Raw genomic sequence first — 17,349 nt, forward strand, 5'->3', positions numbered from 1 at the left:
TTCCATGTATATAGTTTCACAGTAGGCATGAAATAGTTAGTGTTCTTGTGTCTGACATTCAATGGTATCCCCCAGTTTCACTCTGGTGCTGTTTACATACATGTAAATTCAGAATTCAGTAAACAGTGAGAACACAGTCTTGCCTCAGGGCTGTGGTTAAACAGTTACAAATTTCTTCCTTATGAGGTTAAATATGTGCTATCTTTCAAATTGCATATGAAATGGAGAAGTCTTACCATCTTTGTTTTGTCTTTTGACACTACCATGTGGGAATCTATCCTCTGAGTGGAGCTTTGCCAACCATTTTAGGGCTCCTTTACTGAGTCCTACCAGTTCCACTGCGCTACCATCCCTCGGCGTGGCAGGCTTCCCTCGGTTACCAGCTTTTTCACTTGACCCCATCTTGTCCATCCACGTCCCACAGTTCCACACATTCCCACCAAATACAAAACCTTGTAAAAGCATAAAAGTTAGCATAAAATTTAGGGAAAGAACATGATACATTACAAATTTTTACAAAGAAATTGATGCCATATGTAAACTGTACAACATTTACTCTACCATGGGGTTCATGTACATTCAATAACACAGTCACATTCTTAGACCAAAAATTAACAATACAAGCAAGCAATTCAAGTCACAGGTTATCCATAAATAAATCAAATTCGAGAACTGCAAGAAATGGGAAATGCTTGCAGTTGACACCTGCACACCAAGCAAGCTGGCTGAAGTGGTAATACTTTTAATTTTATTCAGGAAGTACCCAGTTCAAATTTTGGTTGGAACACCAACTATCCTGATGGAGATCTTTTATGGTTTTCCTCAGTCCCTCCACCCAAAGACCAGAATGATGCCTTAAAGTAGGCCACACTTACTTCCTCCAATATAGTTTCCAGTTCATTATCCGCAACCATTCATAGCCTGATTTGCTGACAGTATCACTGAACAAGCTACAAACAGATATGGCCTTCACACTGTAGTATATAAGGTAATGATGAATAAGCTATACTGGCAAAAGAAGAGTGCTATATCAGCTAATGCTTTATAAAAGAAATTACTATTCAAGTTTGTGAAATACTTATTAAAATTAAAATACCAGTTACATTTCATAATGGAACTAGCTACAAAAGCACGTGTGACAGTACCTTATTTCAAGAAATCTTTCAAAGAAAACTTAAATGTTTTACTGGATATCATGGTCTTATCAAACATCTACTATGATTACTCCAGTGATAAGACATCGTGCTTCAGGAGGAGACTTAAACCCACCCTCTAATCTCTGTTACAAAGCACAACAATTTTGCAAATGAAAAATTCTTTTTCTGTGTTCATGTTTGGCAAAGCAGCTGCATCTGATTAGAAAAAGGAACTGTGCAATGGCTAATCTTCAAAGAACATCGGGATTTATTTTAATTCAGATTATATATTTTTTCCATCTTGATCCTTGGAAGTGTATGAGGTTATATATATATATGCTACTTGTTGCATACTCACCAGTTTCAGGATGGACTCCAATCTGATTGTTGAAACCTTTATCAGTCATGTGAGCATCAATTTTCTGGCCAGCATTCCGTTCACGGAAACACAGACCTTGGAAATGGACAGTCAAGGCTTCTTGGATAACATCATACAATGGCTGGTCCTGAAATAGTAGTTTCGTTGCTTTCTTCAAGGAATATGTAATAAATGACAACATAATTTTGACAGCTAAATCTATGCAAAAGAATCATTCTTGAGAAGCAGACAGTCACTCAGCTGGCCACAAAACTCTCCGCTATTTATGTTTACAGATGTCTGCCACTGGACCTTATCCTGACCCAGTTGAAGTCAACTGTCATTTTGGGAATAAAGTTAAGTTGCTTGTTGGCTTATTAAACACACCGTTGAGACCTATAAGGGAAATGGAGATAAGGCTTCAAACATCAGTTATCAGTTTCACACACCAGCCAAGGACCTAGCCTCAGAACCATTCTGAATGTGGTGATGAAAAGAAAAATCTTGTCTATGATTTGAAATCTGGCTGTCCAGTTCAAGTCTGTAATCAGTCACCTTAACTGACTGAGCTACCACAGTTCATAATCGAGGTAATACATAAATAAAAATCATGTTTGGATGATTTAGAGATATAAGAAAGTAAAGTTAAACAAACACATAAAGTAAATGATCTATTTGGTTGTGGGTAGAAAACAACCTAATCAATCTCAGTATGAAGTACCAAGGGCTTTTGTAATCATGATACCTGCACAATATTAGGTCCACTTGGCCTGTTTAGACATTAAAATCATCTGCTTCTTTTGACTTCATGGTTTATCCCTTTTGGCAGAGAGATCACAAAAACCTCATTCTTTCAACATGATTTTCCCCCATTTCTCTTACAGTATTATATAAAATCCACTGAGGAAATATGTACTTATTTTCTTTCTAGATAAAAACGGTATCATTTGGTATCTGTGTCATGAAATGCATTTCAAGCAATGTTAATCATTATTATTATTATTTTATAATTTATAATTATTATCATTATTATGATTATCATTATTAACAGAATATTAAAATTACCGTACCACTTCACCTGGAGGAAGGGGTGGTGAGTCGTCTGTGGGAAAGATGCGAGATACTCTGTCTGAGAGGATGGATTCGCCATTGGGAACCTCTTGAACATAACTCTGTATACAGTACAACCACCACCATACAGCATCACGGCAGTTGAATCGGGAATTACGTCCACCATCCAGCAAGTTAGGGATCAGCCCATGCCGCAGGCATGCTGCATAACCTAGGATGTGATATCTGAAAATTACATAATATGAATTCCACATAATTATGGGAAATGTGGGTCTTATTGAGTTGGCCACATAATCTTGCATAAGCTAAATATACAGAGTGGCCCCAAAAAAGGTACCTATACTGTTCTGCCACCATTTTCTTTGATTTTCCTGCCATTTGATAGGGCTGCTCTGGCATTTATGTGATTAGCACCACATTTTGTGAGATCATACCACACATAGTACATTATATTTTGGTTCAACTCTGTCATTACGTCAGTAGATAACTTTTACTAAGTGTGTATACATTTTTTGGGGGCATCTTTGTATTGCTATTTAACTCACTACTTCATTTTTTATACTTTCATAGCAGGATTCCTCTTTGTTCTAAAAAGTTAACCTTTAACGACCGAAGTGCCCCGATCGTGCCAGTGATGAGTATGATCCAAAGTACCCTATTTTGGCCTGTCGGGCATTTAAACTCTGCTAGTAGAAGGCCATGCACAGTTCTAAATATTTATTTTTAAATGTAATAATTAGCAGACAGACTTGAATAAAACCATAATAGAGGAATTAAAATGATACCTAAGTGAACAACAACAACAAAAAAGGGTATACGTATGAATTATGCCCAAACTCATCCACAAGCCAGTAATTTTACTGCAGATTCTGCAGATTAATGTGTAAAAAATATATAGTAAAATTCGATGTACATACCTTTTTTACTGTTATCTACTTGATGTATATATAGGCTGAAATGAAATTACAGTATTCGATTTCACTGTGAACAGACAGAAAACAGATCACACTCTGTATCTCAGCCATGATGCAACTGTCTGTTCACGACCCTACAAAGGGCAATAATCGCTTGCAGCTATAACGGTCTTATCACTGAAGAAGGGACCCCTTTAGCTTTCTCTTGAATAGCCATTCTTTCATTCTTCTGCCCTTTAGTCAAAAGATTTGAAAATCCGAAGAGTGTAAGCAGTGCTAGCAGAAGACCAAATGATTTTATTGCTTCCATCTGTTTTATGACACCAGGGAATGCTAAAATTTGTCATGTGTTACAAGCAGGACTGATTTTATAATGGAGAACTCTGTGAAGAACTGGGAAAACCATTTTTGCAGTATGCATCAAAATTAAAAGAAAAAATTGAAAATAGAGTATAACTTTTGCATAAAATTTTTCAAATCTTCTGTTATAATATGCGACACTATGTTCTTTCCTGATAAAAGCAAAATTAATACCATCCATTTATCATAAAAACTGAGTTAGAAACAGCATTTTTAAACACAATGCTTAAAATTGTTTAAGCGCCATAACAGGAACGGACATTTAAATGCAGAGTAGCAACAGGCATTTAAACGCGCACAAGCAGCAGGCATTTAAACAAACTCTGGTCAGACCAAGCTTACCACCATTTCAGAAGTCCGGTGGTTAAAGGTTAATGTAGGTTCATTCGTTCACAAGAATACAGAAAAGTGCACTGAAACATGCATTCAATGTTTCCTGATTAAAGTTTTTCCTCCTTCAGCCTTCAATTTTATGATTCCCGTTATTTCATTCATGATTCTCCACTTTCCTATCGAAATCCACTGTCACCCAAAACAAACCTTAACTACATTATAATCCCCTTCCATAATGCAACCAGCCCATCCCAACCTATCTAACCAAGTAAAGCAGTTAAACACAAAAACAAAACTAGTTTGCATGGATGAATATTTGCCGAGAATGTTACATGAACAGCCCAAAGTGTTAGTTTCAGACAAGGGACCATTTTGATCAGATAATATTGTAATGTGTTTTGCCACTGAAGATGCCATTAGGATTGTTAATTGGTGTATTTAACAACTTACAAGTCGTAGCTACAATTAATTACGACACTGTTATGGGTTTACACACTTTACAAACCCTACATAATAATCTCTTCACTCTATCTTCAGTGGACTTCACGTATTTATAACGCAGGAGCTAAACAAGTGTCACTGAATTATACACTCCCAATACCTTCTCAGTTATCACTAATTATCACTGATTATCACACATAAACGCTTCTGATCACGCGTTCAGTTCTTCTTCTTCCATGGCTGCTATAATTCGACTGAACTTATAATGTCTTCTTCATGTTCACAATTCACTCGCTACAACTGAACTCTGTGACTGCTAGACTTCAACTGGCTTCGGTGACTGCTACAATTCATCTCCTTCCTTATGCATTCCAGTCTCCCTTATAAACCCTCAGTCGGACAGTGGAAAACCCACCTCGCTTCACTCTTCCGTAAACATCGTGTTTACAGGTGTTGCTGGGCAATGCTGCCGAGAGTTGTTTATTACTGCGTAGCAACCAGCGCACTTTGGCTCTGCTAGGCATGGCACGGAGAAACACTATTTTCCTTACTGTTGCATAACCTCACTTCCACTGTTGCGCAACCCGGCAACTGACTATTTATCCAGAGTCTGTCTTTGTGGTAACTTGTTCCACCTCCCGTTGCCCAGCAACGGTTTGACATGTCTCACTGCTCCCTTCTTAAGGCTGTTCATCCCAAATAGCCTAACAGTGCATCACCGGTCCTTTCCTTCCAAGGCTATGCTTGCAACATTTTCTTTTTGTCTGGCTCGCAGTTTCTCTTCTTCCCATTGACAGCAGGGACTATGGGATATGGAGCCGAGGCGGTGGGAGTGGTGCTGCTAGAAACCAGTGTATCTGGGAGGTTTTGTGACCGGCCAATTTGATCAAGGTTTTCCGTGGTTTTCCTTGGTCCCAGAGCAAATGCTGAGTTGGTACCCAAATTCCACGTTGCACTGCATGCTTCACATGCAGCCCCCCCCCCCAATAGTAACATCATGAAACTTATTATACTATAACTACACAAGAATGACATGTCTTATATCATGTATAATGATCCATGGACACGAAATAAATGAAATGAAATGAAATGAAATGTTTTCCAACTGCTACAACCCAGCAACAGTTTGATATGTCACAATATGATTGCATTTGCTTGTGTTTTAGACTTTATTTTAACTTTTAACTTTCAGAAATATATGTAAGATATGAGGCTTTCACGGCGGTGACTATGAAGAAAGCAGTCTTCTGGGATTTGGCACCGTGTATAAGTGGTGTTAACCGACGTTTCGGAGGAACGTATCGTCTCCATCTTCAGGGTAGAAGAAAATATAAGAATTCTGCAAGCGAAGAGACCGTGAGAACCAGTGAAAGCAGACTGCTGCTTTTACCGGTTCTCACGGTCTCTTCGCTTGCAGAATTCTTATGTTTTCTTCTACCCTGAAGATGGATGCGATACGTTCCTCCGAAACGTCGGTTAACACCACTTATACATGGTGCCAAATCCCAGAAGACTGCTTTTTTCAGAAATAAACTTGAAGTGCAGAATGCTCTACCACTCAGAAAGATTTCAAACACCGTATTCCCTTAAAAGCAATACATTCAGCAACAATGGTCATTTTGGCGGAATGTCAGTAAACTTCTACCAGGCTGCATGGTGTCATATCTAAGAAAATAGTTCTTCATACAGAGATTTGCATCCCTCTCATTTGCTGGTAAGCTCACCACTGATCCTCATGTAGTAATCATATTTTTCTTATTATGATAAAATGCAAACTGAAGCTCAAATTTCTTTTCAGTCATCTCTGCTATATGACTCTGACCAGAGACAAGTACCTCCTACACTTGTCTCATATTGTTTTCATTCTGTGATGTAACAGGCTGTCTGCAGCATCAGTTGACTTCACACCCATCCTTAAACATCTGACACAATTCCCAACGTGGGACTGGAACATCATCTCATTGCCATGCATTGTCTGAAGCGCCTACAGCATTTCTCGAGCTGACTTTCCCAGTATATGGTAAAGTTTCATGTCAGATTTCTCTTCCAGGTAATAAATCTGTTTCTTCACTTCAGAATGTTTCATGCAATTTGCTCTCCCCTGAGACCTATACAATTGGACAATTCCACTAACTGTGTGGGCAGGATTATATGTCATAATATGCATATGTTGGCTCAAGCCTATCAGCCACAGTGTTGCTGTGTTTGTTTCTTATCTGGTGCTTTTTATAAGCTTCCATGCTTTATCATTTCTATGTCAAATTTAAAAATAGGAAGATATAATGGAAACATGAATTTACCTAGCTTCCTGGTATCTTCCAGTGAGGATGAAGAGGCCTCTTAATGCTATAAATGTGTCCCGGCCCCAGTTGCGCATATAACCTGTAGTGAAGTGTGGTAATCCTGGAACAAAACATATTACTGTTTGTATTTGAACAAAACATATGCAGCAAGACTTCACTAATTTAGACTAATTTGGAACAAACCTTTGACCGAATTGTGGAAGTGATACTGAAAATATGTTCAAGGAAGTTATAAATTGGACTTCACTTGCTCTTTTTGGCAATACAACCTTATTTTGAAACTCAGGTTGAATATCATAAAATAAATTTGTCATAAAATGTAAAACTGTAAGTTTTGACATCAATCTTAAAAACATTTTAGGTAGACAACATATTATTGAGACCATGTCTATAAAATGAACTTATTTTAGTTTGTATTCCTCTTTCATACTGCCAATTTACTTGCTGATAGTGAAATGTGATCATCAAGGTCATGATGTGAAGAAAAAAAAACAGTTGTCTGAATTATTGCAAATTCCATATTAGTGAAGTCCAAATTAGTGAGGTTTCACTGTATTTGTTTTATATCTTTTGTCATAAATGAAAGACTTTGTAAAAATAAGAGGTATAACCTTTACCATCTGTGCATTGCACAACTATGCTGGCTCAGCAGGTACCAGCAGGCCTAGCATTATACTGTTTACAACACGAATCACATTACCAACAAATTTAAGTCTGTAGTAGTGCGAAATTTGTTATAGAAAGGAGTGGTGTCCAGCCAGAGGCTCAGAATCATACAAATGGCTGATTCTTGATCAAACTTTCTCCCAAACAGTCAATAAAATCTATTTAATTAAATTATTATTGCCATAGTAAAAGATTTTCTTTCAACTTTTGACAGTTATTCATTTGAGAAATTCTATTTTCTATGGAACCTAGAGGTTCATCAATGTGTTCATAAAAGTCTGTTGCTGGACAGTACACTGAACATCTGTCCAAGGTCCAAGGCTTTGCATCTACATGATATATCCAAATTGATCTCTTCTGTTGACATTTTCTAGTCAAAATGTACACATATATGATTTCCTCCATGCATGCTGCATCTGTTCACTGTAAATTTAATCACAGTAATGAAACTTGCTATATGAATGAAAATTCTATTGTGAATTCAATACATATGACTGAATTCTAGATGGGTCAGTTGCTTGAGATTTGAGAGACACCATTTCATTCATGTAAGGAAGCATGGTCACATAGGTATGTATATATCTGTATTACAGGTTAATCAAACTTGCTCCATTGTAATTTCCTGAAAATTCAGAACATTTCAAGGAGAATGACATTTGATTTAAATTAATAACATATTGTTATTTTATTTAAATTAACTAAAATACAGTTATATTTTTAAAATGAGAAGAATGTTCTTACCTGCAGATAAAGTAACACAGGTTTGCTCTATCTCACCCTTGTCATTGACTTTTGTCGGAGGACATGGTGGAGATAAAAAGGGAGACAGAACTGGAAGAGGAGCTGATTGTGCTACAGCTCCACACTGAACTGAACCCAGAGCCAAACCTCGTAGAAAGCTAGAGCCACCTTTCACAAAACTGTAATGTAAGTACAGAGGTCAGTTAGAATAAACGTACTACCTAAGCTGGTCACAAAGGCCTCAAATTGTACATTTATTTGGGATTACTGACATTGATAGTAAGGATAAAATCCTATTTATGAACATGCTACAAACAGTAATTTATGTCATGTACATCAGCAAAAGCTGCTATTGTATTATATGGACATGGACACAAAGGAATTAATGAAATAATGTACATTTTTCAATCATACTTATGACGAAAATTATGGATATAGTCATCCTGCAGATCACTTTAAGTCATATCTCAGCAGAATGGTAAAGTAAAATTTAAGAGTTTGCAAAGAAGATTTTACAATAACTAGGTGCAGCATGAGAAAGGTGTATGCAGTACTGCATACATGTTTGAATTTCTAAATTTGAAATAAACATAAGCTGTTAAAATGGGAAAAATTATATTACAGATAAATAAATTAGAACACTTATTAGGACCACTGAAATAAACACACAAAATGGAATTACATATTTTATCCATAATGTACACTTAATTAAAATAAAATAGGAATAACAGTTTCCCGAAGAAACAGACTGAATGATGAAGAGTTCGATCTTCTGGGTTATAATGCCATGTAGACTGTCAAGATACCCCCAGAGACAGAACTCTTCATAACTACCTCCATAAGAAACTCAAATCAAACATAATGGTATGGTGTTACATCTCTCTTTATGAATATTAATAAAATCTACTAGCCGAGAGCCAAACAAACTAGTGAAGAGCTTTACAGTATATTTGTGTAAACCTATAGAGCTGTAATACAGATTATATGATGAAATCTAACATTGCTTAAGTATACCTGTATAAGGTAATGTCCAAATATATGCAGCTTATGCTGGTTTTTAGCATTAGAAAAAGGATAAGAAATGCTGTTGCTAACAACTATTTACATTTCAGTTATGGTAAGTTTGTCTGATGTAATACATACTCTGACATCAGTCTCCAAACTTGATCCAGCAAGATGAGATAGGTTCCAGTTATCACTACATCAAAGTAGCTTGGTATGAGATATCGTGGAATTTCCTTCAAAGGTTTCAAGTTTTTTTCTAACCAAATCCCTATCTCTAATGTCCCAGGATCCTGTTTCAAGCGTTGTGATATATAATCTATAAAATAAGAATATCAAATTATAATGAAACAAATTCAACTTAAATTGTATTTTAATTTGTGAATAGTTCCTTCAAAGAGAGAAGGGGCAAGAAAGAGATATATATACCATATTTATTCATATAATTATATCCACTGTATGATTATCCCACAAATTTAAGGAGAAGAAATAAGAAATTATCTTTTGCACCATATGTAGTTACTTCTCCTTTACCATGACATAATGGTTATAATTATTTGTGTTATAGTCTCCCTTCTTCCACTCCTTTTCTCCAAGGACTGATTGCTAACTCCAATTCCATGATGAGACAAGCCATTACCTTAATTTACAACTTTACACTGTAGCTTACTTCATCTCCCTTCTCATTCCAACAGATTAGTTGTCTGTGTAAGTAGTGAAACAAGTAGCTAAGAAATTCAACTTGTATTTTGAAATAATTTGTTTAAATTGTTCAAGAACCATTCTCATTCATGTTGTGGTCTTCTAGGTTGCCACTTGAGTTTCTGTCTGGTAGGTGGGTGCCAGAAAAAACATACACTGCCTCCATATTAAGGAACTTCTACCTGAAGATGAAGGATGTATGTTCCTCCAAAAAGGTTGGCACCCACCTACCAGACTACATGATATCATAACCAGAAAATCACAACATACCATGTCTATTTGATTATGTGCACAGTGTCCAGAATGGCTCTGGAGCTCACTCAGCTTCTTATCATCCAATGGGTACTGGGGGCTCTTTCCCCTAGGGTAAAGAGGCTGGGCTGTGATACTCACTACTCACCTCCATCTAGTGCTGAGGTTAAGAATGGTGGTGCTACACCTCCATTCCCTCATATAAGACTTCATGGCATGGTACTTGATTAATTAAGCACAAAAAAAAATTATTTATGTCTCAAAAATATCATAGCACACTGCACTGTACAGGAGCATTAATTAAGCACAAAAAAAATTATTTATGTCTCAAAAATATCATAGCACACTGCACTGCACAGGAGCAGTGTTAAATTGTATTACAGCAATAATATTTAATTAAGGGCAAAGGGATTACAAGAAATGAATAGGATCATGACTAAATAATTTCCTGTTGTGAGGCGTTCATATTCTCTTATTATACACATACTGATGTGGCCAGAAGCCAAGTAGTAAGGTATATGAGCATAACTACATTTTTCAGATTCATAGCTTATCACAATGTCAATTAGCAATTGCGAATGAAGAGTGAAGATGTAGTGATAACTTATTTTAGGATATTATCCCAGCATTTTCCTGGATAGACTAACAAAAACCATAAAAAAGAAAGTATCAGTCAAGATAGGTCATTTGGAGTGATACTTAAATCTAGGGTCTCATGAATAGAAAGGTATTAATAATACACTTGCAAGAATGACAGTTTCAGTTAATGATAAGAATTTGGAAAATTTCAAGAGTCAAGATGAGAAAGAAAAAATTCTTTCTAGTAGAGCGATTTCTTCACTGAAATCACGCTTTATAACACTAACCAAATTTCACAGTGCACTAAAGTGTAATACTGTATTTAGACGAATGGAAGATAATTCCAAATGTAGCAGACTCCTCATCTGGAAATATGCCTGCACAGAAAACTCGTTATTGAGAACGTTTCCTTCTGTTCATCAATCTCATCGTTTGTCTCTGATGCAGTGTCTTCTCAATTCTCATCTTCTGTCTTGCATTCACTGCTCACTGCCAACAGTCCAACTTCCTCCTCATCTTCCATTCTACCCATTTCATCAGACATACAGCACTTTTTAAATCCACTATCACTTCTGGAGAGATCTCCTGCCATGGTTTTGATCCACTGGCATGAAAGTCCTATACTGGGCTTCTTTATTGTACCAGTATTGCAAGAACAATGGTCCTCCCCCAACAGCCATTTAGAATACAATTATTTTAAATGATCCTTAGAGGGGCCATTCACTAGGACAATAGTTGTCAGGTCATACCCCCAGATATGATGATGAGGTCAGTATTCACCACATGAAACACAGTGTTAAATTTTTTTAAATTCCTCCAGCACAAGCATTATGTGTTTCCTCAACAACACTTCTGGTCTCCTGTGTCAAACAACTTGCAAGCAGTATGCAGTATGCACATCCAAAGACAGGATTTCCATACATTCACAACATCCAAGTTGTAATATTTCAAGTCATTAATATGGTTAAATATAAACTCACCAATCATCCAGTTTCCTTGTCTCAAGTTATTGCACATGGGATGTCCTAGGTCATTCTTTGGACGGATATTGCTCAGCAGAGATAGGAATCCTAGAAAATGACAGCGGCGTGACTAATTACCAAAATGTACTGTTATGTTAAGGTTCAGTCAGTAGAGTTGTGAAAAAGACTACAATGGTGGAACTTCAGAAGGTTGCAGGAAAAGGTTACCAGGATTGCTTGCATCAGTGGTAAGCCCACTGGAAGAATTGTGTGACAATGGAAAGGAGCTACTTCAAATGAACTCTGCTATAAAAGCTTCCATGCTGACAGGTAAACTCACATGAGAAAGACTAGTACATACAAGTGAAATGAATTAATGAAACATATAATGGGAAGATCATGTTCACCTGTCTGTCCACATGCATGTCTTGCTCCGAAATTACACGATGCATTTAAAATTTTGAGTACTGGGAGATCTATTCTAGACTTATCATATGTTTATTATATTTGGATGTACAGGGTTCATATAGCCCATACTTTATGTAAAACGCAAATCAACTTTTATATAAATAAGAGCAAGAGGAAGACAGAGTGAGAGTGAGCTCACTACACAGAAGATTGATAAATTAAACAAGCATACACGTCATTAAGCTCTATAACTTTCTTTAAACATGTTTACAACACCATGTGTACTTAAGAATATACTACCAGTCAATAATTTCGTGGACTGGCAACAAAGCGTCGTTGCAGTGCACTAGAGTGGATAGGTTGAGGCACGATATGATACCCTGTTAGTTCATCTCTTGTCTCAGCAAAAGGCAGTTGTGTGCAAACAATGTAAGCAGAACTATGACCTCTGTTGTGTACTGCAGTTAAATGCAAGTGGCAGAAATAAAAAATGTGGCAGTCTGAACAATGGACAAACATCAAGTTCTGCCAGAAACTAGGCAAATCCCCTAGCGAAACATTTGGCATAGGAAGAAATGGCTGTTGCTACATGACAATGCCCCTGCACATTGCTCTCTTCTTGTCCAAGAGGAACTGGCAAGGCAACAGGTCACCATTTTGCCACACCCTCTGTACTCAAGTGATCTCGCACCGTGCGATTTCTTTCTCTTTCACTGCTTGAAAGCAAAGCTATGTGGTCGTAGATTTCAGTTGTCCGAGGAGGTCGTCAATGCCACAAGAGACACTGTATGGGAATTTCCCGCCAATATGTTTCAGCAGTGTTTTCAGCAACTATATCAATGTTGGTAGACTTGCATAGCGACCAATGGCAACTACTCTGAGGGTTGATGTGGATCTGTGTAAGTGTATGTGAATACCTTGTAATATGATGCGATAAAACCACAGTCCACGAAATTAATGACTGCACCATGTATAAAGAAAATAATTTACAGGTGTATGCAGTGTAATATCTGTATTCTTAAACATCTTTGTTAAAATATAGTCTATGGCTATGAAACAAATATACAGTATCTGCTGTTCATTAGCTGTATCCACAACAACAGATTCATATCTACAGTAAATGAACATTAAGACTGATAAGGAGTGCAAAATTGGAAAGAAAACATTTGTGCATGACACTAACTACCAATGAACACTCTGATGATAACTTGGAGGTTCAACACCACTAATACCAAAGGCCATTACTGCATACAATCCTAAGCCAGTTCTTTCCATCACTTACACTAATAACTTCTGTTGAAGATTCATCTTTGTGTTATCCTTCTCAGCAAAAGTGACTAATTTTTGGGAGCTTTGCTCTAAAAATTCTGCATTAATTTTTTTTTTATTTTCCCATCTGTGCTACATATCCATACCCTTGATTTGTTTAAGGGACACAAATCACTAGCATGCCAAAGTACATTATATACTGAGTAACAATTTTGTACACTCACAGGATTCTGAGAGTACTTACCTTGAATACCACAGTAAACCACTGGGCCAAAATCTGGTATATCATATGCACCATTGGCTCCCTTTGTCTCATCACGCTCTTCCTCTTCACATCGAAATAAGGCTCGATTCAGGTCAGCAAGAGTCAGTTGAGACACAACTTCCTCTAGTTCAGAGTTACTTGGTACTTTCTTTGTTGTGAAATCAGTCACATGCTTATGTAGTTCACTCAATGCTGAGGTGGCATTACCATGCAGAGAAATCCTGTAGAAGTACAACACATTTAACAGCTTTATTAATATAAGTTCATTATTGTTTAACATAATTTAGTGTATATAGCTGCTGCTATACGACAGCTGCAAGACAGGTGAATAAACACATCTGGGCAACAGATCGGTAAACACAATCCTGCTGCAATTAATACACATGCAACAACACAAGAAAGGTGTTTTCTGTGTGTTCAGTACCAGGAGGTTATAATCAGGATGGTTGGAGAAAGGAGTCAGTTGAGTTCTGCAAGGGAGGCTGGGAAGGGATGGTGCTATAATTAAGTGGAGTTTGGTTGCGGGATATTAGCTGGGTAGTAATGACATGAGCACAGCAGCTGAAGAATCTCCATTGTTGAGAGCTGTTACCAAGCAATGACTAGTGAAGGCACTGCATGCTGAAGAAGACTTAGCATGTAGTGGTTTGCAAAGTGTGGAAATTAGCAAAAGTTATAGTTATTTGTAGTTACGACCTGTAATTGGTCAATATATCTATTCACCAACCCATACTCCATCTAGTCACAGATAACAAACATGACAATTGGTGTCAGAAGTGGTTGGAGTGGAAACTGCACTGGATCATTATACTGCAATCCTATGGAGATGGAACAAATGATGTCATGAACGCTGGCAGAAATAAGAAATGACAGAGAGATAATGACAGCAAGGCTGGAAGCCACGATAAAGAACAAACAAGAATGGATGGATACCAGCCAAGCAAAAACGAATGCCAATCTAAGGGAATTAAGAGCAGGTCACCAACACCTGAAAGAAGAAATGAGAGCCAACCAAGTACTCCTGAAAGAAAAATTGCTAATCATAATGGAAACCAACCAAGAAATGATAGATGCCAGGATAGATGCTAATCAAGAAAAGATAAAAGACAGGATAGACACCAATAACGAGAAGTTTGAGGTCTGAAGTACTCTTGTCTATCAGATGGATGTACATGAAGCCATGACTGTGTGCACTCAAGAAGAAATTAAAGCCAAGATGGATACACATCAAGAGAAGATGGAGGTTGCAATACACTCCATCTGGTCTGAGTTAGAGAAGACCATCAAACGAATATTACATGCTTAGGAACAAACTCCAGAAAACTTATAGACAGCAGAAGGCAGGAGTTCCTACATAGTCCAAAAACTGAGCATCAAGGCAGGCATTAGATTGTAAACATTTAAGAATTTTAAGAATGTTAACAGCCAATAATAGCTCCACAAGGTGAATTGAGACTATTCAGCTATGGGTTGACAAACCAGGGTTCATTTCCCAGGAAGGACAGGCATTCTGCTCTTTGTCATCAAGGCCAGACAGGCTTTGGGGCCCACACAATGGATATGGAAGGCCATTTTCCCAAGGGTGAAATGGCTGGGGCATGAAGCTGTACACTCACCTCCATCTAGTGCCAAGTTTAAGAACATGTTGATCTATACATCCAGTCACCTATGTGTCTTCATGGCATAGTGCTTAATTAAGTATAAGCACAATTTCACACATTACTAATTCAGATAATTATGTATAAACCTCCACTGTATAGAAAACCTGCCTTGTGTTCTTAGTGTGCACATACTGTTTCCATCCATATATACTCACCTAATGGCTACCACAGATCCCGGCTGGAAGTTGGTGAAGTTAAGCTGTGTGATGTTTAAGTCTCCAGACTCTCCACATCCCAAGAAGTTTGACTCAGACACTTGAAGGTGTTCTCTAATTTCTACCTCATAATCTGTCAGTCCATTAATAAAATTAGGATTCTTTGAAAATGCTTCAAATCTTGCAAATCGTGGACTTCCAGTTCTGTACCTAACAGAGTAAGAACAAAATTGTACGAGTACTTAATGTCAAGTTCTGGAGACCAACTCACACACAAACACACACACACACAAAAAAACAGAAGAGTAATGAATATATATTATATTGAAAAAATTTTATAAACAGAGGTTATAGATCTTAATGAGATCTGAATTTTCGGCCCTGTAGCAGTTTCTTGAACAGTTAGTCATATTTAAGAAATTTGATGTTCAATTTAGGTTTCAGCTACTCCAAATTTAACTGAAATCTGCTGAGCGGTTCTGTAGGTGGTTTGTGGGGGGCATTAAAAATGTTATAAGCATACTGTATACTTAAAATCTGTTAGCTAGAGGGACCATACAGACATTTATTATTTTCATTATACCTTTCATATCTTGCAGTTTTCAGACACTTGGAGTTTCTGTACTAATTCATCTTCCATAGTAGATGAAGTCAGTTACATAATGAGGAACTTAATAACACGTATTCTTCACCTAATTCTGTTACATTCATTAAATTCAGAAGAATAAGTTGGACAGCAATATGTAACACATAACGGAGGAAGAAAGAAATGCATACAGAATTTTGTCTAAAAATTTCAAGGCAAGATGTCTCTTGGGTGTCATAAACATTTAACTTAAACTTACTGTGAATCTTGGAAAAAGGTACGAAATTAATTTAAGTGATTCAGGGTAGGGACTAAGGGTGATCTTTTGTTATTTTGTAAATATGAAGAGAAACATCTGGGTTCCATGAAAGCAGGGAATTTCCTGAATAAGTATTACCTCTTCAAGGAAGACCCTCTGTCATGGAATTAAGATCCTTACTTTGAATTTCGGTGGACAAGAGTAGCTTCCAAAATAACTTCATCCACTCTGCCTTCAACTCTGATGGGCTTGACATGATCTCTTTTATAATATGGGTCAGGATGAGAGAAAGCTGTATAGGCAACCAGCACAACAGACTGGTGTGTCTCTGGACAGTGCCGTGTCACTGCAACGATATCTGCATCCACTTGATCCACATAAACCTGCAGCACAAGTAAGAAATGGTGACAATTTCAAATCTATGTCTGACACAAACAAGAGTAGAAATGTGCCTTCATATTAGCAATACATAGACATTTCAGAACGAATTCTTGTGACCTGGCATCCTCACAGGTGTTAAAGCTTCTTACACATACACAGTTATTGTTGCAAAGCTAATGAATTATATGTATATAAATTACAATGCATAGAGACGGAAGTTACTTATTTTTTATTTATTTAAATTATAAAATATTGTTTCAAATGAAAGTTGCAGTCTTAATGAGATTCATATTTTATGTTATATTCTTTTTTTTTGTGTCATGATTCCCCTCTCAGAAAATCTGCAAAATTTAATTTCAGCTTCATGTGATGTTGGTTTCAGATTACACAAATATAAAAAATTAAACAGCTGTCATGAAATCAATATTAGAGTCAATTTTACCGACCACACAACATATTTTTATTATTATTACACTACATGTTTCGACCTCAAGAGGTCGTCCTCAGGTGTACAAACACAGCTGTATAATTACACGCAATCACAT

The 17,349-nt window shown here is 37.0% G+C and overlaps 1 protein-coding gene across 2 annotated transcripts in view; it reads right to left on the reverse strand.

Annotated features, from left to right (window-relative positions):
• The window catches only part of LOC111865022 (glycogen debranching enzyme), a 66,789-nt gene that overhangs the window by 11,143 nt on the left and 38,297 nt on the right, over window positions 1-17,349 (reverse strand). For both annotated transcript variants that reach the window (XM_023852719.2, XM_023852718.2), the window contains exons 14-23: window positions 16,604-16,806; window positions 15,579-15,788; window positions 13,742-13,983; window positions 11,839-11,928; window positions 9,467-9,644; window positions 8,324-8,502; window positions 6,914-7,016; window positions 2,565-2,790; window positions 1,495-1,642; window positions 237-452 (exon numbers count right to left, since the gene is read on the reverse strand). In XM_023852719.2, the coding sequence (XP_023708487.1) occupies window positions 237-452; window positions 1,495-1,642; window positions 2,565-2,790; window positions 6,914-7,016; window positions 8,324-8,502; window positions 9,467-9,644; window positions 11,839-11,928; window positions 13,742-13,983; window positions 15,579-15,788; window positions 16,604-16,806 (1,795 nt within the window). The remainder of the gene's footprint in view (window positions 1-236; window positions 453-1,494; window positions 1,643-2,564; window positions 2,791-6,913; window positions 7,017-8,323; window positions 8,503-9,466; window positions 9,645-11,838; window positions 11,929-13,741; window positions 13,984-15,578; window positions 15,789-16,603; window positions 16,807-17,349) is intronic.

The sequence above is a fragment of the Cryptotermes secundus genome, unplaced genomic scaffold, assembly GCF_002891405.2.
Source record: "Cryptotermes secundus unplaced genomic scaffold, Csec_1.0 scaffold766, whole genome shotgun sequence".
Classification (NCBI taxonomy): Eukaryota; Metazoa; Arthropoda; class Insecta; order Blattodea; family Kalotermitidae; genus Cryptotermes; species Cryptotermes secundus.